The 21,591-nt window shown below is 42.3% G+C and overlaps 1 protein-coding gene across 1 annotated transcript in view; it reads right to left on the bottom strand.

Moving 5' to 3' along the window:
* Positions 1–842: 842 nt before the first annotated feature.
* Positions 843–21,591, bottom strand: part of LOC5507051 (dynein axonemal heavy chain 5) — a 47,801-nt gene continuing 27,052 nt past the window's right edge. Inside the window, exons 45-83 of the mRNA XM_001627653.3 lie at positions 20,715–20,928; positions 20,192–20,301; positions 19,375–19,661; positions 18,978–19,047; positions 18,547–18,669; positions 18,092–18,222; positions 17,540–17,693; positions 16,518–16,909; positions 15,860–16,082; positions 15,448–15,549; positions 14,899–14,973; positions 14,357–14,524; positions 13,632–13,760; positions 13,349–13,435; positions 13,105–13,242; positions 12,847–12,974; positions 12,294–12,483; positions 11,857–11,991; positions 11,429–11,584; positions 10,911–11,000; positions 10,388–10,480; positions 9,886–9,990; positions 9,257–9,395; positions 9,034–9,148; positions 8,607–8,919; positions 8,013–8,131; positions 7,535–7,737; positions 7,254–7,327; positions 6,738–6,890; positions 6,187–6,253; positions 5,723–5,811; positions 5,348–5,566; positions 4,481–4,641; positions 4,065–4,221; positions 3,621–3,773; positions 3,127–3,186; positions 2,602–2,754; positions 1,982–2,164; positions 843–1,793 (exon numbers count right to left, since the gene is read on the bottom strand). Of these exons, the coding sequence (XP_001627703.3) occupies positions 1,590–1,793; positions 1,982–2,164; positions 2,602–2,754; positions 3,127–3,186; positions 3,621–3,773; positions 4,065–4,221; positions 4,481–4,641; positions 5,348–5,566; positions 5,723–5,811; positions 6,187–6,253; positions 6,738–6,890; positions 7,254–7,327; positions 7,535–7,737; positions 8,013–8,131; positions 8,607–8,919; positions 9,034–9,148; positions 9,257–9,395; positions 9,886–9,990; positions 10,388–10,480; positions 10,911–11,000; positions 11,429–11,584; positions 11,857–11,991; positions 12,294–12,483; positions 12,847–12,974; positions 13,105–13,242; positions 13,349–13,435; positions 13,632–13,760; positions 14,357–14,524; positions 14,899–14,973; positions 15,448–15,549; positions 15,860–16,082; positions 16,518–16,909; positions 17,540–17,693; positions 18,092–18,222; positions 18,547–18,669; positions 18,978–19,047; positions 19,375–19,661; positions 20,192–20,301; positions 20,715–20,928 (5,862 nt within the window). The 3' untranslated portion in view covers positions 843–1,589. The remainder of the gene's footprint in view (positions 1,794–1,981; positions 2,165–2,601; positions 2,755–3,126; positions 3,187–3,620; positions 3,774–4,064; positions 4,222–4,480; positions 4,642–5,347; positions 5,567–5,722; positions 5,812–6,186; positions 6,254–6,737; positions 6,891–7,253; positions 7,328–7,534; positions 7,738–8,012; positions 8,132–8,606; positions 8,920–9,033; positions 9,149–9,256; positions 9,396–9,885; positions 9,991–10,387; positions 10,481–10,910; positions 11,001–11,428; positions 11,585–11,856; positions 11,992–12,293; positions 12,484–12,846; positions 12,975–13,104; positions 13,243–13,348; positions 13,436–13,631; positions 13,761–14,356; positions 14,525–14,898; positions 14,974–15,447; positions 15,550–15,859; positions 16,083–16,517; positions 16,910–17,539; positions 17,694–18,091; positions 18,223–18,546; positions 18,670–18,977; positions 19,048–19,374; positions 19,662–20,191; positions 20,302–20,714; positions 20,929–21,591) is intronic.

The following is a 21,591-nucleotide window of genomic DNA, read 5'->3' as shown; positions in this document are numbered from 1 at the left end:
TCATTTTAGAGAGCTCCAGAGAGCTCCGTAGAGAGAGGCCAGAAAGCTATAATAGAGCTCAAGATTGGTCGAAAACACATCATTGAAGTAAACACAGTCTATTAGCCTTTTGTTATAACAAAACGAAAAACAAGGGAGGATGAGATAGGTCTTGAAGTAATGAATTTTGAAAATTTGTTGTATGTTCGCGCGCGCACCTGAATGACGCCATTTCAAATGAGCTCGCGCACGCTATTTTTTAAAAGAGCGCGCTGTGTTTGATTTCTCAATGGCAATTTTTGTCTTTGTTTTTGTAGAGAATTGACTCCAAACACTTTCCAGAATATGCCTGATAGTTCTTTAACAATCTCTTGTCTTTTACAATTGTCTTAGTTTGTCGTACGGCTCTACCTTTTGCTATGTTTTCTTCTGGCAGTTCAGAGGTCCTCACTTAATGAAGCCTACAATCGTGGTCACATTGCGTTCGGAAACAGGGTTCCGGTGCTATTAAAAAAGCGTGCGCGCAAAATCTATTTCTGTTTTGAGTTGAATGCTCCTAAATGACCCTATAGTGTCCAAGCCTTGAGTGCTGCTTTCACATACTTTATGGAACGCGCCATTTACCCCAATCCCCCCTCCGTCTCCCCCCCCTCTTCGCGACTCCCCCGCTCTCCGTCGCCCCCCCCCCCCCCCCTCTTTCGACGACTTGCGCAAGAACTTGCGGAAAAGGGGGCGGAGCGATCCCTTTTTCGTGTTTAAAACACATTAAAAACACATTAAAACATATTAAAACACATTAAAAACACATTCTTGGCAACAAGCAAGATAAAGCGTTAACTTTCTTAATAAAACAAATTGGACCGTTTCATGGTCTCTTGTTATTATTTATTATTAGCCATTGTCATACAACGCAGCCTCAATAATAAAATGACATAAAGACTAATTTGCTGATATAAATACTGGTTCTTAAGGTCATGTATAAATTCGTATGTTCTCTACTTTCTGTTACTGTTTAAATGTTATTGCAATAAATAAAAGAGATTATGTACAACTAAGGAGGAGACTAGGGCAAACCGTATAAAAATCTATGTCGGTGAATATATTATCATGCGGACTAATTCTTCTATCTAAAAACGTATACATACAGTAGAACCCCGTCAACTCAAGCCTCAACAAATATACATTTAGCGGAGCGTTAGTCCTATTCGAGTAGAAATGACTAAAAAAATGTTAGGAAATGAAAACATTCAATTTATCATGGAGCTCGAGTAGTTTGAGTTATCGGGGTTACACTGTACTTACGCAAGGGTATTGTGGCACGCTAGTCATGCTATGTACAGTTCAGAAATGGAAAGTCATATAACCTCTACTCGAGCCTTTAAGGGGAGATCTAAGCCTTACCAAGATGCGTTACGTTGGTGACAGGCTAATTTAGGTTTTTCAACCTGAACTGTGTCTGCTTAAACTAGACATTATTTTTCTGAAAATACTTTCACATTTTCTTTGTTTCTTTTGATAATGTATAGTAGATATGAGATATCCCCTCCAAGATTCCTTGTAACTAGTAATACGACTTGTATAAATTTGTGCATAAACTTGTGAGTGGGAAGTTATTTGATATCGCAAAGCAGCGCAACGCCGCGTAGAATCCAGTGATCCGGGTTCTGATTCGTCTTGAGATCGACGCAAGCGATGTAAGTGAGGTCCGTCCGACGAGGTTTTTTGTAGATAGGGCACTGGTACAGACGGTTGTCTCGACCGCCGGTCGAGTTGATGGCATATATATGGATAACAGGCACAGGCGTGAAGAGAACCTGCAAAAAACACACCAAAGGGGGCATGTTAGCATAAGCATCATAATCTCAATAATCGTCATCACTAGTATTATTATCATAACTATAACCACCATCATCCGCAACATCATCAAAATAATCATCATCACTTTTATCATTACCATCACCATGACCTTTAAGATTATCAAGGCATTGTACTAGTTACGCACCTTTGCCGGTGGTTCCACCAACTTGCAGCCTCGGCGGTCCCAGCCAGCGCCATCAAGAAACAAACCATGTACATAGACACCCTCAGCGGGGGGCGTGGTGATGTCATCTTTAAAGAACCGCGTGACGTCATTATGCAGGACCACACTGTCCAGCGCCCATCCTTTGTGCGCGCGCGTCACTTCCTGCAAATAGAGATATACCGTAAGTCACAAAGGCAAGATGATTAATAAGACCATGAATGAGAGCACCAGGAAAGTCGCGTGCTAAGGTAACCATCTAGGCATTTTCAGGACGTTTGATTGACAAGACGTTTGTCATTACCAATCAGCGTATGTAAGTGATGCTTCAGCGCAGCCTCGGGTCAGAGGACCGGTAGAGAGAGCAAGTCTACCCCAATCACTTTAACAGTAATGTAAATTTAGTCCGCCGTGCTAGTGTTCTTCGACAGTTATTCTCTTGAGGTAATAGGTTGCCCACATTATTTCTTAAGGTACTGTGTCCAGAGTCAGCCGATATTGATGCTTTCTCAAACTTTATGTCTAGGAAAAAGGCGGTTGAAAGAGACTCGTTAACCGTACAAGTGCTATCACAAATAGACGTGAGGGGGGGGAGTGGCTACCTGTCTCATGGCGGTGAGGAAGCCCTGAGGGTTAAAGAAGCCTGTCATCCAAAAGACGTTAGGTCTGCCGTCAAAACACCACGTGCGGAACTGGGCATTTCTCTCGATAAGCTCCGTGAACCAGAATCCGATCGTAGATGACTCCCATGACACCTACAAGAGGATAATCAGATAAATCAGTACTTGAAGAATTGTTCTAGCATATGACTTGAATTAAAACTTGAAGAATTGAAGGGATCACATGAGTGGTCAAGAACAACACTTGATCAAATGCATAGAACACAAGAGTATTTAATGTAATGCAAAGAAAATTACATATCAGATAAAGCACTTGAGCAATAAGATAGAACACTTAATAAGATGGGACATGATGATCAGATCCTCGAAATGATGAAAAAAAAAAACGATTAGATGAGCACTTAATGAAAAGGACACTTGATAAGATGAGACCGCGATTTGATTCAGTATAATTCCGTATAATTCCGAGGAACACAATATGACGAGCGCCTCAATGAAATGTGTTACCTTTTTCCAGTGGGTAGGAATTCTTGCGTCATACATGCAATCCAGAGAATCTCGCAAAGTCTGAGAAGGAAAAACAGAATAAAGTTTGTTTAAACAATTAATGGGACTCTCCAATGTGAATAGACTCCCCAGCCAAAGAAGGATCCCAGAGTTTGCTTTAAAGATGTTCCAATTGCACCTTTAATTATGGCTTATATTGCTATTGGAACGGTGAATCCGTTGTGTTCTAAGATACAATTTAATGCATTACAATAGCTTTTCCAAGTGTGGATCGAATCATACTTTGGTTACAACAGCGGTATTAAGAGGTAATTCATTCTGCCTTGAGAAACATAAACATACTTTAAAACACATTGGCAGCGGCCTTTACTAAAGGTTCCCCGCAAATTCAGCTCCATTCCATTGCTTTGTAAACCGCCAGGTCAATCTCCATTGAGCGGCCCACTTATCACTTTCCCGAAGCGTCTGTACAACTACACTTATGCCCCCCTTACCTCGCTCATGATGATGGTACCGTCGATAGCGAGCTTGAGGTCGGTGAGCGTGATGCGGACTGCAGTGATCACCCGCTGCATTCTGTCGATCTCTTGTCGCAGGAAGATATTCATCGGCGACAAGGGACCCATTTTCTGCAATCTAGCTTTGACCTGAGATACAAAGCGTGGTGATGAGACGAGAAAGATCGGAATGTTTGTTTTGGGATAAAGGCGACAGAAAAACGGTTAAGTGCAGAGATGAAGGCGACAGTATTTTTTCGAGTTAGTACCGAGTGCATAGCAAGTAGCAGGGCGACTTAGGGAAAGGGATAAGGATGAAAGATTGCATGGTAAATACTAAGTATTAAAAGTAAACGCCAAATACATGACGAAACAAAGTCTAGCAAGTCCCGACTGGACACTAGCACTTCGCGAGAAGGTGCCGAGGGCATAGCGACTAACCTCGTGCTGTATGTAATCTTCCGGAAGCTTTTCGAGCATGTCGTCGGCCATTTTGTGCACGATGGACTCCCGAGTCTCGCCGCCACCGCTTGAGCTGTCTTTCGGTTGAATGCTGAGAATAGTGTCCAGGCAGTCCTTGGCTAGATTGCTCTGGTATCTGGTAATGGCAAATAAAAGGCAATAAGATTGCTCTGGTACCTGGTATTGGTGAAACGCATTAAGATTTATCTGGTACTTCGTCAAGGCAAAACGCATTCAGAGCTATTAGGAACCGAACTCGTCCTTTGGAATTGGTTCTCATTACGACACCAGCGAAAGAGAACTACTCGATCTCGTAACGGTTGTGTTGACTGATTTTACTGTATTGTGTTTGCATTCGCACTTTCGCCCGAGCAAGTGGAGTTTGGTTCACTTACGTAATGTCTGCGTTCGGGTGTAGTCCGAATACTTCTGGGGAATCAACAAGCTTGAGACCGTCGATGTGCTCGAGGAATTGCTGTACGGATGTTCCTTTAGGTATGACGTAGCCTTTGTAGAAGTTAAAGCTTGGATGAAACATGCCTTCACTAAACCACACCTGAACACAGAAGAACACAGATCCAATGAGACAGGTTCTAAGGCCCCTATAAGCAGCGTTAGTAACACTGGCAAACATAGCCAGCACTGTCGACACTGCAATGTCGGCGCTGTTTGTACCTCAGGGTGGAAGGTACTGCAAACAAGTTCGTCACTATTTTCATTGTCTTGTGCCGAGTGAGGCGGTGCCAGCATAGCTGGCTAATGTAAGCGTCATATGCACCGGACAGAGCAAAAAATGGCAAGTTTTCCCAAAATGTTAATTTCGGTAAGATGAATTTTTGCATAAAGGTTCCTTATGTTATGTAAACCAACATATCAAAAAGTGTTTTTTTTATGGATTCATCTTTGAGATACGAGGCTTGAAGTGCACTTCTCAAATGTTCAAAGTAGGAATTTTCCTCGTTTTTAGGGAGAAGCCGGGCTCTGATCAGGAACTAAGCACACTTTGCTCGCTAATATCTAAATTTCATATCTTTTCAATTAAGCTTTTGGTCAGAGGAACTCCTTGTATGCGAAATATTGAGCTTATAAATTGAGATTTGGAAAATTTCATTTGTTTGCTCTGTCTATGCACCGCCTTCGGCTTTTTTAAATCTTTCGTCCAATGAATGCTTGGCTACTGATTACCTTAAGCAAGAATTGCGTGACTAGCCAATGTAAAATAACGTAACATAAGTAAAAGTAAAACGATGCCGTGATGTTACCTTGGCAAAGGTGTTGAGTAGCCTCTTATCGAAGTCGTCCGTGACCCTCCCCCCGTACTGGACCTCGCCAAGCATGTAGCGCACGGTGTTCCAGGACACGCCCTTTTTGATATCCATATCGTCGAGGTGATTCTGGACAAACTGAACGCTAGCTGTAAAGTCCGCCTGGTTAAACTCGTAAGGTATGTTCCATCCAAGAGGCCCGTACTTACGACGTTCCTGTTCAGAGAAATATGATAATTATGATAATGATGGTAATGATGATATTGATAGAAACTATGTTGACATTCAGTAGGTTGGCCTTCTTAACGGGCCTAACCATTCACTAGGCCGATGTAGAGACAAATGTAGACAATTGTTAGCGATTGTTCTTACCTGTACAGTAGAGTGCAGGAATGCAACAGAGTACAGCATAGGCCGCCATTGTGGAAGGTTACTGACATCCAGCTGGTCTTGCGAGATTCCTTTTGAGAGAGTGAGGCAAACTTAAGTAGAAAACTCCATGACTAACAAGTTAGGGAACAGCTAACATGGAAACCACATTAGTTTTTGGTCTAAAAGATCAATACGTGGACAAAATTTGAGGAATATTGAGTCTGAGACTCAAGTCTGTGTAAATACGACTACGTAAGTCCTTGAGAAGTCCAGGATCTGGGTGACTTGAGAGGTCCTGTGACAGAAGGACGTGTGTGTGAATGGCAGGTGAGAGCCCCTGGGCCTAAGAGACCGTGATTAGGACTTAACAAGTCACTTTAGGATTTGCAGCGTTGCAAAAGGTTAAGGAGTTATTGGAGTAAACCAGAAACTGCAAAAGGCAATAACTGTTACAGACAGCCTACCGTTATAAGTTCGTTTAAGCCCAGCTCGTAACCCTTGAGGTGGTTCGTTGGTGAATTTGATTGACATCTGCGAGAAAAAAAAACAGAGGATATTAAAATAAATGAATGATCTATGGTAAAGTTCACTAGTTACGCCTTGTTTGGGGACCCAGACACCTCTACGGGCGCTTTTCCAAGGATCTTATAAAAAAATATTCATCTTCTGACTGTCAGCCTTAACCAGTTTTTACGGTCCTTCAATACTCGTAACAGACGTGTGCCGTATAGAACCGAGTTCTGGTCGGCGATTTTCAATATTTTGTCTCGTCAATAGTTTCCAAATGCTAAATCACTTTCTTGCATCCTTCATTCAAACTAACTGGATTACATTTGGTGCTTTTTTATTAATAAGCGCTTTGCGGAGCTGGCCAATAAAAACGCTTCAAGGATTTTGAATGGCGGAAGCCAGATGCCAATTTGTCCTAGGCGAGAGTTCGCGGGATATTTTTTAATGGAATAAAGAATATGAGTTAAAAATTCAAACAGAGAAAACATTGCGGATGACTGTCTACCTGCAGCAAGCCGATGGGAAACTGGACGTGCTCTTCTGTCGTCATCCACAACCGGAAGTCCTCGTGAATGTGTTCCGACTCTACCACCGTGTCAATCAGCTCAAGCATGAATTCGAGGCCAAGATGGCAGTTCTGCAGCAAGGCCCATCCACCCTTTGGTTCACATCAAGGCGCAATTAGTGCTTGATCCTTAAAGCTCATTTCTCAAAGAGTTCTCGGTTGAATGGGTGCGGACACATGAAAAAAATTTCCCAAAAAAAAGTGGGTTTATGCCAGCCATCCCTAACATTATTGACAGGCTGGTTGCAGTTTCACGTTACACTTGCTGGATAGACAAATTCAAGACAGGTTCCGTCAGCCAGCCCAATTTTACCCTTCCGTAATCACCGGAGTTACGAGTTCCCTTTTGTGGGAGATTTTTTCTTGGATCATGCATTGAACCTTTAAAGTTCTCAAATAAGGGATTCTGTTCATGTCACGCCGTCTGGTAAGAAAAAACATGCCGAATACACTTACAGTCTGCATGAACGAGTTGAGTAACTTCCTTGCGTGAACCTCCTGGCCTTGACCCATAGATATCGCACGGCAGTCTGTACACAAGATGACCATATAAGAATATGACCATATCAGAAACAGAAGAGAAGTAGTGACGCAATTGATACCAAGAAAAACGTAACACGCAACTAATGTCACATAATAGGTGCTACGCATTTAGTGTCACGGAATTGGTGCTACACAATTATTTTTGGGCAATAAGTGTCAGGCAATCAGTCACACGCAACTATTCACGTACTCACCGTATTTGTGTTTTTTGGCAAGCGCTTCTATCATGCCTGTCGGGTCGGAACCCATGGAGAGGAAGTTGATCAGCGGAGTCCTGTTATCGCTCTCTTCCCAGGTCTTCTCGAGCTCCAAGATTACCGTCTCGCCGTACTGGGCCCCCATAGACTCCGAGATGTACTTACGAGCTTGCGAAATAGTACGGTCAGGGCACCAGGACCTACGACATGCGCAAGAGCCATGAGAGGAAATGAAAGCGCAAATAGATCGCATGTAGTTCATGAGTCTCGTTATTCCCTTTGCAAAGTGAAGAAAGTTCATACTTGGTAGAATCTCAAACGCGATAAAGTGAATATCAATCACAAAGGGCAGAGACCTGACTCTACCCTAAGCCACGAAAACAATCAACAAAATAACTCCAAAAGTATAAAGCTACAGCGTTTGCTTACTTTTTTATTTCCTTTGCTCTATAAAGAATACGATGTCCTTGCATACCTGATTAAGAGTAGTTTCCGGAATGTATCGAGCGAGTTGGCGTAGCCATCAGGGATTTCCGCTTCCTCTGGCGCGTCTTTGTCGAACCAATTCTTCCATTGCTTCTCATTACGGGAAATCTACAAAATAAGTCAACCCAAAGCCACAAATGACATAAGACCTAATTACTGGGAATCTTAAAAGGCAAACATCAAACCAGCCAATACCAACCTAGCAGTATATACAAACAGCTCTAATAGATAAAACTTAGCTGCTTTATCTGGCCACACTTTAGACTTTCTCAAAGTACTTTTTTCCCTTTCAATACGTGTACATTGCCCGAACCGCTTGCTGAAGAATTGAATCTAATTCCGCAAAAATGTTTGTACTAAACATCGAGTTGGGGCAAGTCAGGCTGTGCCATCGCCTGAACAACGATGTGTATAAATAGATGTTAGAGTTCTCGACGAATGCATAAAACTTCCCTACTTAATCGAAGTAAATTCAGCTTCCCCATCCATCTTATTTGGACTGCATGAATTTCTCAATGACTCGAACCATTTTCTGTCTTACTTGAGTTGATGTTATTTTAGACAGTCATAAAATATACTTTACCTGGTTCAAAATATCCGAGAACTGCGAGAGCTTGCTCAACTCCACGAGATTCAACCAAGTCATGTCCGTGATCCAGCGGCATGTCTTTGGAGGACACGCCTTGAGATCCAGCGAGGCACCGCCTTTAATAAGCGTCATGAACTCGTTGTGCTTAATGCGCTTGTTTTGAAGATCGATTTTGAATGCGAGGAGTAGGGTGAAAAGGAACTTGTGATTCTCGAACAAGCCTCGACAGGAGTAACGCCACACCTCGTGGGTGAGGTAGTCGATGATGTTGTTGATCCGCTTACTTGTGATGGGTGAAGGATGAGATCTGTTGAGGATAAAAATGTAATAAAAAAATAAACAACAGCAAATGATACTGACAGTGGGACCGACGGACGAACGGACAGTGGCTTACAGGAGAGCGTAAGATCATTATGTTTACCTTTCCATCGATTGAGAGAATAATCCCAGGAATTGCTTGAGCGAAGTCTGGTACATACAGTTCACGTACGACATCTCCACGATCAAGAAATACAGAATACTGCCGCATGTAGCAACTATAAGTAGAAAGTGACGTCATCAGTATTACACTATAGCGTGGGAAATATTATTTAAAAAATATCGGTTTATTCAAGTAGCATGATAATCATGACTTCATTTCACACCTGGTCTGAACTCCTCACGCGCGCCGTTGATTTTGATCTCTGTGTCAGCGGCTACAAGCAGTTTCTGGCTAACTTCCTCTGCTGTTGTCTTGGTAACGCTCAAGACCTCAATCAGGGACTCGTCGTCCACCAGTGAGCCCTAGGAGGGTAGGATGGGGAGAAAACGCGAGTTGAGCGACAGATTGAGTGGGGTTGTTGCAGCAGGTTTTACCATACTTCACAGCCGCACACAAGATCTAAATATATACGACGTATCTACGAGCAGAATTTGTGTGGTTGTGTGGCCACTCACCGAATGCAACATGGTCGTCAATGATAGTTTATATATACTAGGTGAACAACTTATAGGCCACAGGTCATGACTTCGTTCTTACCATGATCTCACTGACCACGATCACACGAATATAGTTATCCACTGACCATAATTACCTTTTTCTTCCCACCAGGTAACGGTTACTACATTAACCACAAACCCGTTGCCTACCATTACTATAGATATCCACAGACTTAAATTTGTTCTTTGTTCTTTTAATATCAAGACCATATTTGTTAACGATAACTATGGTCATCTGCTGAACAAAATAACCAAAGCAATCGATCGACCAAGATTGCTATTGATATCCGCTGACCTGAGTACTGGTGAGCCGATAAAGCAGGTTGTCCTCGAGCTCCTTCATCTTGCGTTTGTTGGAAGACACGTCCTCGAGCAGCTTGGTTCGCTCGGACTCCAATTCCTGTTAAAAATACTTAGTGAAACCATTCGGCTGCTACGAGAGTCAGAATAAGTTTCACCTAAACTTGAATCTTAAGCTAGATTTATATGTCACGCTTTTGCTGTACGAGGGACACTAAGTGCGCGACTAATATATTGGGCCGTAGATCTGAGAAACAGATCTACTTTCCGTCTCGCTATACGAGCGCAGGCAGGGCATGCCAAACTGCATGCGTAAAATCAAGCGTCTTGACAAAAAAATTGACAAGCAACAACGTTAAAACTGGTCATCGCCGACTTGTTGGGGACCGGGTTTGAAGGCTATATGACAGTGACGCCCAGACAAAAAGTGGGACTGGTCGATTGATCAAAACGTCCCTGGTATGTTAAAATACAGTCCCTAATGTAGTTATACTCACAGCTTTCTCTGTCAATATGACAAGTCCTAGCAGTTGGTCTTCCAATCCTTTTATCGTCACAGTGAAGTCAATGATCGACGTTCTTGCACTAATCTGTCAATCACAAACGAATGTTTGTGCATGCGCAAAGCAACGAATATACAAGGCCCACTGAAACACAAGGCCACGAGCAAACGTAGGAGAGCAAAACAGCTTGCGGTTGCGCTGTTAGTCTTTGTTTTTAGCTCGGCTTGCCTCGGCCAAACGAGATCAAACCTTAAATTCTGAGGTCGATTCAATTGTTTTCTTGTCTCTTTGGCACTCCAAATTGCAAACTGTCACCCGCATTCGCAACGATTTATAAAAAAAATGTTTTCCATAGCGGCTTTTTGAATAAAAAAAGGTACACCACAAACCCACAAAAGCGTCATTTAGACACGGGGGTGACTTATTATGTAGTAGTTCCTCCGGAGTCGCGTATGGTATTGGATTTACCCATTGTTTGAGACGAAAGCCTAGCCTGTGAGCCTTCTTTGTGACTTACCTCAGGGGTGTAGGCAGGATTTGGAAGCTTGGTAGTCACATAAAGCACGAAGCCCTTCATCACGTCAACCTCCTTATCGCCCACCTTGACCTATAAATAGCGACAACAACTAAATAAAACAGCTGGAAAGAAAAACACGATGAAGCGATTCAAAACAAAAACATATGCCAACTAATCTTTATCATTTGTTTAACATTTATTGTTCGATAATATCGCGATTACCACCAAAAAACAGTAGCAGTAACAAATATGACACTAGTAAGAACATGCAACAAAATCGATAACAACGTCAAAAACAACAAACAAAGTCATTGACAAAAATTACCAACAGCAACATCAACAGCAAACAGTATACGGCATCAATTCCAAAAACAGAAACAGCCAGAGCAACAAAAGCAACAGCAACAATAATGCAACATGTACAACAACAACAACAGCTGCAGCAATAGCAATAATAACAACAACAACAATAACGTAAAACATAGCAACAACAATGACGGCGAGCAACACGCCCATACTTTGAGTGTGGACCCGGACTTAATGAAGTTCTTCTCCAGCACGTTATCAAGAGCAGGATCCAATTCTTCGCCCACGTCTTCAATGAGCAGCGGTCTTCCCAACGAGAGTGCGTCCTCCAAGTGCGTGCGGAAGTACTTGTGATTCAATGACGTGATCTAACACAGGAAGACAGTTGTGAGCTGGATCGGCGCTCTCTCGAGCTTCTAGCTTAAGCAAGTGTCACTGAGCTATGCTAAAAGGCGACTTGCCCTAAGACATCACGCGACTTATTGCGTGGCAAATGCGTTCACTCACAAAATAACAAAAAAGGATTTATTCAGCGCTTACGAATCAAGTCGCCTACTCCCTCTCCCTCTCTCAAGCTAATGGATGAGGGGCCAACCCGTGTCACTTCATTTGTATATTTTCAGCTTTTCTCGTATATTACCTGCATCTCGTTGTCTTTCTCTCGGTTTTTAATCCACGCTTTCCCCTGGCCCTGAGGGTCGACTAATAACGGGAACCGGGTTGCCTTGGTGACAATGATACCATTCTGCACTGACAACTCATCATTTGGGAGACCCTGTAGCAACATGAAAGAGACGGTTATTTGATGTTTATAATGCAGCCTCCTAGAGGAAAGTGGTATAGCTACATACCACTACTATAAGCCAACTATTTCATTAATTCTGTAAAATACTGTATCAATATACAAAAAATAGGTAATTTAACTACAATTTGAGCCGTATCTTGAATAAAATACACGCATTTCGCATGTTACTATTGCAACACTTTTCGCCATATACTTGTGATAGCTTTGCAGTAAAAAAAAACACCTAAAAATCCGACTAAAATTTACGAGCTTCAGGTGCTGTGTTGCATTACCTGTAGATTCCACTCGCCGACAGTCGCGCCATCCACCATCATGCCTGTCACGTTGAGATTTGAAGTAAAGGGGATCTTTCGCGACTTCATTTCCTTCTGCCAATTTGACATGAGCAGCTCGCGGAATTCTTGGTTGAAAGGGCCTGAGTAGGACAGGAAGCCCGTGCAGACCAATACATCCCCAACCAGCCTGTGAGGGAAGCAAGAAATTTTGATCATTTCGCAAAAGCAAACGAAAGACAGGTGAAAATCAGTCAAACACAAGCTCAAGACAAAGGCAAATCAGTCAAACACAAGCTCAAGACAAAGGCAAATCAGTCAAACACAAGCGTAAAACAAGTAAGAATCAGTCAAACCAATGTGCAGTTGAGTTCCCTTGCGCTTGCGTTTTAGTGTGAACCAGCCTTTAATGGTTATGCGGATTTTCAACAAATATCTTCTGGGTCATATCTTCCGGGAAAACATGAACCCCCGGTCATACTAATTTCTAATAACCAATTAAAGTTCTGTCATAAGGTGGTTGGGCAATGCAGGCAAAATAGCGCTTACTCACCTTCCAATCTGCTCGGCGAATTCCTTGCTCTGTTCAGTCCATCTTTCCTTCTCTCCTCCAAGACCGCTAATAAGAGCTGAGGCCGCAAGCATCTTACGCCTACAAGCTTCTGCATCATCAAGAAGGTCCTGTCATGCAACACAATGGAGTCACGATTAGTCACGCATTCCAATAATATAATGGCTGTTTCTTTTACGCTGGAAAATTTTTTGAACATTTTCAAAAGCTAGAATGAAATTAAGAAATGTCTTGGGTTACCTGTTTTTCCTTGACCGCGTTCTCGTACATAGCCTGGGCCTCGTCCAATTCGGCTTGTTTCTCGTCAAGTTGCGCTTGCGCTTTGTTCAAGTCTCCCTGGGCCACTCCTAACCGAGCTTCCTGTACTGCAAGATTGGCCTGGAAAAGAAATAGCATAATCTCGTATATACGGCAATGCTGCCCCTTACGATTAATGAACATATTTGCGCAAGTTCGGACTTAACTTCTAAGTACCAGTACTTACTTTAAGTGGCAAAACTTCCTTGTTGATTCCAAAGAAGGTCGACATTGCACGTGTCCATGAACACAGTCCGGCTACATCACCACACACCTAAAGGGGGCCACGTGTTGATCAGTTGTTATTGTGAGTTTATTTTAGTCTTGAATGACTCTCTGCTGTATGTTTACACATTTTCTTATGATACCCGTTAAGCGTCTATTAAATCGGTTTTATTGTGTTTAAAGTTCAGAATAACAGAGGATTAAGATGTGTAGTGTATCGCATACTCTCCCGCCCCCGGACTTACCCTTTTTGCTGTCTCCATGTTGTAGTCATCGGCTTCCAGATATGCGGCAAGGAGCTCTACCGTTTCATCGTTGATTGAGTCCTTGTCAAAGTTCAGTAGATTGTTCAGGAAGTCCGACTTACTCATCAGCTACAATCCAATACAAAGACGTTAAACCAGGCTTCGTTAAATCAATATGTAGGGATCTGAGACACTAGGGATATAGAGCATTTAATACAGATTGTCATATTTTTTTTATATGTGAAACAATTAAATATTAACCTGACCTGGGTTCAAGCTATGTTTTAAGCGCGGAAGGCTATAACATGACGGTTGATAAAGCCCTGCTAGCAGGCTTTCATTTGGGGGTAAATACCAAATATTTAAAAAACTGGGAGTCCTGTGGCGCGAGCGACGAGGTGCATGTGTCGGCTCCACACGACCCATGTACCTTGAGTGATTCAGACCAAGAGGGTTTGAGCATCGATAGGTGCCTTGAGTGATTTTCTTACTAAAACCGCTTTAGACCAAGGGAGTTTAAGCCTAAGTACCATGAAAGATTCAGACCAAGTGAGTTTTATCCTAAGTACCTTTAGTGATTCAGAACAAGGGAGTTCTTGCCTTAGTACCGTGAGTAATTCAGACCAAGAGAGTTCTAGCCTTTGTTCTTTGAGTGATTCAGACCAAGAGAGTTCTAGCCTAAGTACCTTGAGTGATTCAGACCAAGGGAGTTTTAGCCTAAGTACCTTTAGTGATTCAGACCAAGAGGGCTTTAGCATGTTTCTCTCGGGGTCGTGTACGACGGGGTCCACCTTCTTGACCATCAACAGCAAGACGCAGTCCATGATGCGCATAATGAGATGCGGCGGCTTGGCGAGCTTACGCACGGTCGAGATGTGCGCGGGCTTGATAGTCTGTGGATGGGGAGAAAGCCATATCATAAACCTGCCATCTAGGACACAATTTAACGTTGTATTTTACGCGATGATTTATCTGGCCGATTTGTCGTAGGCCCAACTTCTAAAAAATCAGACAATTTTCAACTGATTTCTTGTGTTGGGGTTTAATTTTCTCTTAAGAGAGTGAAGCAGGTAGCGGTTGGATGCATAAACTTTCTTCATATCGAATTAAGATAAAGGTCCATTAATGCCGTCACGCCATAGAACCTTAGAAGGAGTGCTTATCCTCAAAACAAAAGCACCTCTGTTTTAAGAGGGCTCAGCATACAAATACATTTCTGTGTTGATGATGTAAAAATATACGTGGCCGCCTGCCAATGGCCACTTACCTGTAGGGCTGCCTCGGCTTCCTCCAATGCCGGCTTCGCTTTTTCTAGTTTCCCTTCTGCTACTGCTTTGTCAACCTGTAAATATCAAAAGTAGATTTCCAGCGTTAAAAGAGTTAGTAGCCACCTGTCTTTTGTCGTGTTATAAAAGCAATGACAATTATTTTTGCGGGAAAAATTAATAAAAACTTGAATTTCATCGTTTAGGGAGATATATCAATCTATCCACAATTTTACAGTTTAAGCAATTGTTGGCTGAATTGAATAGTGTGGCTAATGCGGCAATAGTGCGCTACCACAATAATAACTAACTAGCATATATCGAGCATGAGTATGTCCGCGTGTCCAAATTGTGCCATGCATACTTCTTAGGCTTTGAAATTTTAAAAGAAATTTTCAAACTAAAACCGCGTGAATAACTGTGAAATTCAATCTATCCTACAATAAAAAAATGCTCAATTGTATTTCCAAAGTATCAAACAATGCAGAAAAAGTTTCATGTCAAGCAAGTTACATCAATGGACTTTAAATGAACTGTTCCAGACCACTTACCGCTATCTCATCGACGATAGCTTGAGCTTTATCCTTGACTTTCTGCACTTGGGCTTTTACTTTCTCAGCAGCTTGGGCCTTGATCGAGACTTCCTTCAACACCTTATGGACAAAGTGCAAGAAAAATAATAAGACTTCAATATCTAATTGATGGAAAAGAACGAATGTTTTAAAATGGAAAGTGGTGCGAAACTCAGATTTACACATCTAATGGATGGACAAAAACAGTGTTTAAAAAGATACAACGACGTTAGATGTTCGATTAAACGTTGTTATACTTTTCTATGCTGCGATAACGACAGCAGAAAGAACAGAGAAGCAGCAACGACAACAATTGTGACGTTGATTGAAATGACAACGACAGTAGCAGCAGATACAATGGCAAAACAATAACTGCGGTTTACTATCTTACTTTATCGGCTTTCTCTGAGGCGACAGCGAGCTCCTTCTCTTTGACGGCAAGTTCCTTTGAAAGCTGTGCCACCGAGTCGCTCGCTTCCATCAGCTTGTCCAGCCCCGTGTGCATGCGCTGCGCGAGCTCGCCTATCTCTCCGCGCTTCTCCGTGTAGATGGATTTGTACCCGTTGATGAAAGATAAATAGGACTTGGGCGTCACGTGGGTGGCACGACGGAACCTACGAAATGACAGGATGAAAGATTTCTCGATGAGCTAATAGCAGAACTAACTACCGTATAAAGAGCTAATAGCCAAAAGAGTAGCTTATTCAACATTGTGCACACAATAGTAAAACAAACAAGGCCAACTTTAAACAGAAGTCCTCAATTCTGATGTAATCTCTTGCTTTTGTACCCAAAACAAGAAAACAAAAAGGAGTCGGATGGGAGACCAGAAATCTCCCTGTTTGGGCTTCGAAAAAATTCTTCCGCTTTTGGCCAGCTATGTTCGCACGTTTAGTATGCTTTGGGGGACACCAAGAATGGTGTAAATTCGATTATGCGCGCTTATTGAAGGGTTAATTGGGGGTGATTTTTATTGACAAATATCTCTACTTTCGATTATCATGATCCTAAAAATCTGTAGGCAGGTCAGATTTATCATATTATGATACCTTTGGAAGTAATCAGTACAACAGTTGGCGACACCGTCATGAATCACACCCATCGAGTGGACCACTTGCGTCTTAATCTCCGCCGTACATACAATATCAAAACTCGACAAAAAGTGATCTGCCACAGCGATCAGCGCGTCCTTTGGCCAGCGGCTAAACCAGTCCATGGTGCAACCGCTGATCAGCCCAGGGAACTTGAGCGAACGGTTGCGAAACTTCTCTCCGACGGGTGAGAAGCATAGCACGACGTGGAGGTTGTGTTTTGCCCGAGTCAAGAAGTACTCGTACAAGTTCTCGCCCGTCGGGGGTCGTCTGGGGAACTCTTTTTTCATGACTGGGATGAGCTCGCCGCAGATTTCGTCAATCTCATCACGTGCGAACAAGTTGGAAACCTGAGAAAAGGAGATGGAGTCAATGAAACACTGTCCCAGTTACTTACTTAGTTAAAGAACTAAAATGTCTGGAGGGATTTGCGTATAAAACAAGGGTGCATATTCTACTTTAACAATAAGAATTTAAGAGAGCTTAATTGCTAAAGGCGTAAAACAGGAACCGAGATTTACCTTTATTGAAGGCCGGGAACAGGATTTCAGTTACCGAAAACGGGGTCTTAGCCATAATAACGAAAAGACGGAGCTGGGGACAAAATAGCCGCGAAAGCAGGATTTACATCCTAACCAATCAGGTTCTTTTAATACTCTGGTGATTGGCACGTGTTGTGTTTCATATACGCACAAAAATAGATGCTTGGCTTAATGATCGGTTATTGGTATATACACCTCGTGGTGAGGAATTTCGTGTTGTAAACTGAATGACGTAAAAGTACATAAAAAGGTAGGGATATTGCGTGACACTTATATTTCAACATTATAATACAACGTCAACGACGTTGTTGAGGTAATAATGTAAAAAATACATAGAAAAGGAATTAACGTTTCGTAAGATTTCGTGACAGTCACACGGAGACGACATGTTGCACATAAACTATTGTGTGACATATAATATGTCTCAAAAGAGCGCACCTCGCCGGAAGACAGGACGTTATTGAGGTATTCCAAGAACCCCTCGTCCTTGATCTCGTTGTCGGTGAAGATGAAGGTGATGCCTTGCCCATTTTGTCCAGCGGTTCTGTACAGGTACTTCAAGTCCTCCATCAGGTTTGACGAGTTATATGACCTGGCAAAAAAATGTATGCAAACGAACTCTCAGACGATTGTTTGATCGATACTGTTTGCACTGCCGCGATAAACAGTTTTCAAAGTAAGTGTGCCTATAGAGTTGATATTTAGAAAATGATAAAAAAAAAACAGTGCCTTTAAAATCACTTTCAAAAGCTTCCAATAAATATGTTTCGGTGAAAACACCATGCATGATTACTCACATGCTTACGTTTTTAAAGAAACCAAAACTATTGCGCCAGACTTTAAAATTTCTTGGTATAAGATTTTTGACGGTCAGTCATGAAAATTGCTCGATATTCTGTTAGATTTCATCATAAATTGTCAAAGTCTTATAATAAGTCGCACCCCTAACTTACTCTTCGAATTATTTTATGTTTGGATATGCGGACTTACCTTGTGAGGGTGATCTGGAAGGTCTTGTAACCAGCGATGAAGGACGAGAGCCGCGTCAAGCTTTGCTTGCCTGAGCCGCCCACACCAACAAGTAACGCGTTACCACGTGGAGTACGAATAATACGAGACACCTGTCACGCAAAAGCTTACGGTTAGAAACACAACAGTAATTCACCGGATTTTCTCTGGCATCGATCATGTCATAAAATCTTGTATGGGATGCAAATTGGGAGAAATATATAACATATAACACTGTGTTTAATAAAGTATAGGTTGTAACCTAGTAATGTGTGATATGTTACGCGAGATTAGAGCTTGTGTGACATTTGACACGCGACAGTAAAGTGCGTAACATGTAACATGTCACTTGACAACTGTTAAATGATTGCGTGGCGTGTAACGCATGACATGGTATTGTGTGACATGTTAGCGTGACCAAAGTTTGTGGTACATACCCGCATCAAGTGGATCATAGCATCCCTGAAGAACACGAGGTCCATGCCGGCGCCGCGAATGCTATCGTTGTACAGGTCCATGTACATTGCCAGGCGTTCCTCGAGACCATCAAATGACGGGATCTACAGTCAAGTAAATACATCAAAGAATCTCTGTCAGTTGACTTTTTTAAAAATTGATGGTTTGTAACTATCCCAGGGGGGGACATTGGTATATTGTGGAAAACGCCATGAGCCAGCACGCTCAATGTCATCACGTAACAAGTGTTTTGATGTTAAAATATATATAATGTCAGGCTAAGTTCAAACGTATTATCCATAAGCCGTATCTAATGCAAATGAATCGAGTCGATTGTTACATCTTCATTTGCACGCATTTGCATTGGATACGGCTCATGGATAATACGACGTTTGAACTTAGCATCGCTCACCGGTTCGTAAATCTTCGGAGTCTCGAAGTCTGCGTCTTCAGGCTCGTCACCAGTCGCTTCTGGTGCATCTCTGTGGAAGTGTTCAAAGCATTAAAGGAATGCGTAACATGCATTCAACTTCGTTCGTGTTTATATTAGAAAAATGCGTGACATTTACGCCACTTTGTGTAATCATTAGAAAAATGTGTTATATGAATGTCAAAAGCGGTACAAGCAATTAGAGGAATTTGTGACATGCATTGCACTAACTGTAACAAGCATGTGAAAGGCATGCCACTATAGGAAGGGGCTACATGCATGTTAAAAGCAGTAAAGGCATCAGGGGGGATGGTTCACCCTGTGCAAGTCGTGTCACGTTCCGCGTTATCTGACAGTACATCAGGTATGACACGCTTACCTCAGGAAATCCACGAAGTACGCTGTAGCGTCGATCATAGGCTGGTAATCCTCGCCGAGTTCGTCGACGATCACTCGTTTCATCGTCTTCTCGAACCAGTCCTTGTCTTGCTGATTCGTGAAACGGTCAGAGACTACTCGTTGGCACTCGTGTTTCCACAGGGATACCAAAGCTCGCTCAGAATTGATCACTTCAGCGATTGTGTTCAAGATGCCTTGCCAGATGCGTGACAAGTCACGCAAGTTGAAGATGTAGTGAAATTTGGCGGGAGTCGGTAGCATCTTAACCTGTTTCAATGAGTAAGCGTTAGTGGAAAATGACAAATAACGGCCCGCTAATCAACCATAACGTAGCTGTATAATAAAGTTCCCATTGAATAACACGAACTGTCCTTCTTTCTTGCCTTTACATATAAACGTTTTAGCGTTATTTGAGTTTTTGTTCTGTATAATATTCTCAGTGTCTTTTGAAGAAAACGTCGCAGCGAGCAGCCATCGTTTCAAAAGAAAACGGATAATTTTACCGCGCATTTGTAGTTTCACACAGAGGACCGCTGAATAAATTGCGGGCGTGATCCAATAACCTGTACAGACACCTGTTTCCGCTGAAAATAGCGCGGGCACTTGCAGACTGCTAAAATTGTCCGTACAATCTCAGCCAATCACAAAACGAGTAATGAGTACAGTGAATAATAACAGATAATATCTTTCGGCACAGTCCACGATAACAAAATAATCAGAAGAAGCACTCTATCAATTAATCAATGCTTTAACTAAATTAGTTAAAACATTCACTTTATTGACAGGATACAGCTTACCTTTGTTAGCTGCCAAAGCTTCCGCGTGCATGGTACGAGTTTAAGCGCGAAGTCTTGCACATCATTGATAAAGCCCCTCTCTTTGCAGAAATACCCTCCGCCGATGACACCTTTGAAGAAAATTAATAAATCGTTGTCAATTTTACAAAATAACAATCATTTAACGATATCTAAAATATGAATGATATTAAGGTACGTTATAATAGTACTTAAATGTGCCCCAGAATGATGTTGTGGTCTCAGCCGAAAAATACTAACCTCATAAGATAGGCAAAGAACTCCGTCGAATACTGGCCCGTAGCCGAGGGGATGAGTGGCAAATTCAAGACAAAATAAAACAAAAAATGTATGCGCCCGTCACACCAGAGACCGACGAAAAACTTAATGAAAATAAGCCATTTCCGCTTTTTTTGTTTTTATTTTTTTGCTAAAAGCCTGAGCGCGAGCTAGTTTGCCACTCAAAAAGTCAGGTGATCTGAGAGCGCAAGTCTCCTATTAACGTGCAACTCTCGACTGAACTTACTGAAGATCTTGTCGATAGAAGCGTTGCTAGGTAACGTGCAATTAAAGATGAGGAATTGTCGTTTGAGGCGCTGAGGGATGTCGTTGCGTCCTCCTCCCGGATGGATCATAGCGGACAAAAACTGGATGTCCGCGATGTTGGTAAAATCCCCCGGCTTCTCGAGATTGTAGAAGCCTTTCGTTTCCATCAACTGGCGTACTATTTCGTTAGTGACCTGAGAGTTGAATACTTTCAATCAGTAAATTCGTCTATTGTACCATTATCACTTACTTTATTGGCTTAGTCGCCACTATAGCATCCTTTAAAACTCAAAGGGACTGTCGAAAACATACTACATCACCATTATCATCATCATAATCGTAGAGCTATCACCGTAACAAGTTACTGTCCTGTACTTCTTAAGCATTTAACCATAACATACCACTACTTTATTTGCCCTCAATAGCTCAAGAGCCCATATTACCTTGAGATGAAATCGACAAATTCAAAAGATATTCAAAGACAATTACCTGATTGCCTAGCCTGCGTAGCAAGCGCAATGGCTGGGGAAGAATAAGGATAGACCTCGCGCGCGAATATCCTTTCCTCTCCCAAGCGTGCGGGCCTCATCTCCGTCTGTCTTTTTTCCCTTTGGGCTTGCTACGCAGGTTACTGATCACCCCACTTACTGACGATCGGTATACCTATATCATCCACAAAAGTCGCCGGGACCAAAGCTTCCCCCTACCCCACTACCACCCCAATTCATTGATAATGGGCATAGCGATAGCATCTACAAAGATCACCAAAAGATACTCAAAGACCCTTACCTGATCCCCCCACTCATTGATAATGGGCATGTCAATATCATCCAAAAAGAGCATCAAAAGATCCAAGG

This window comes from Nematostella vectensis, chromosome 13 (genome assembly GCF_932526225.1).
Source record: "Nematostella vectensis chromosome 13, jaNemVect1.1, whole genome shotgun sequence".
Lineage (NCBI taxonomy): Eukaryota > Metazoa > Cnidaria > Anthozoa > Actiniaria > Edwardsiidae > Nematostella > Nematostella vectensis.
Note: the sequence above shows the minus strand (reverse complement) of the source record. Positions and strands in the feature narration are given on the sequence as shown.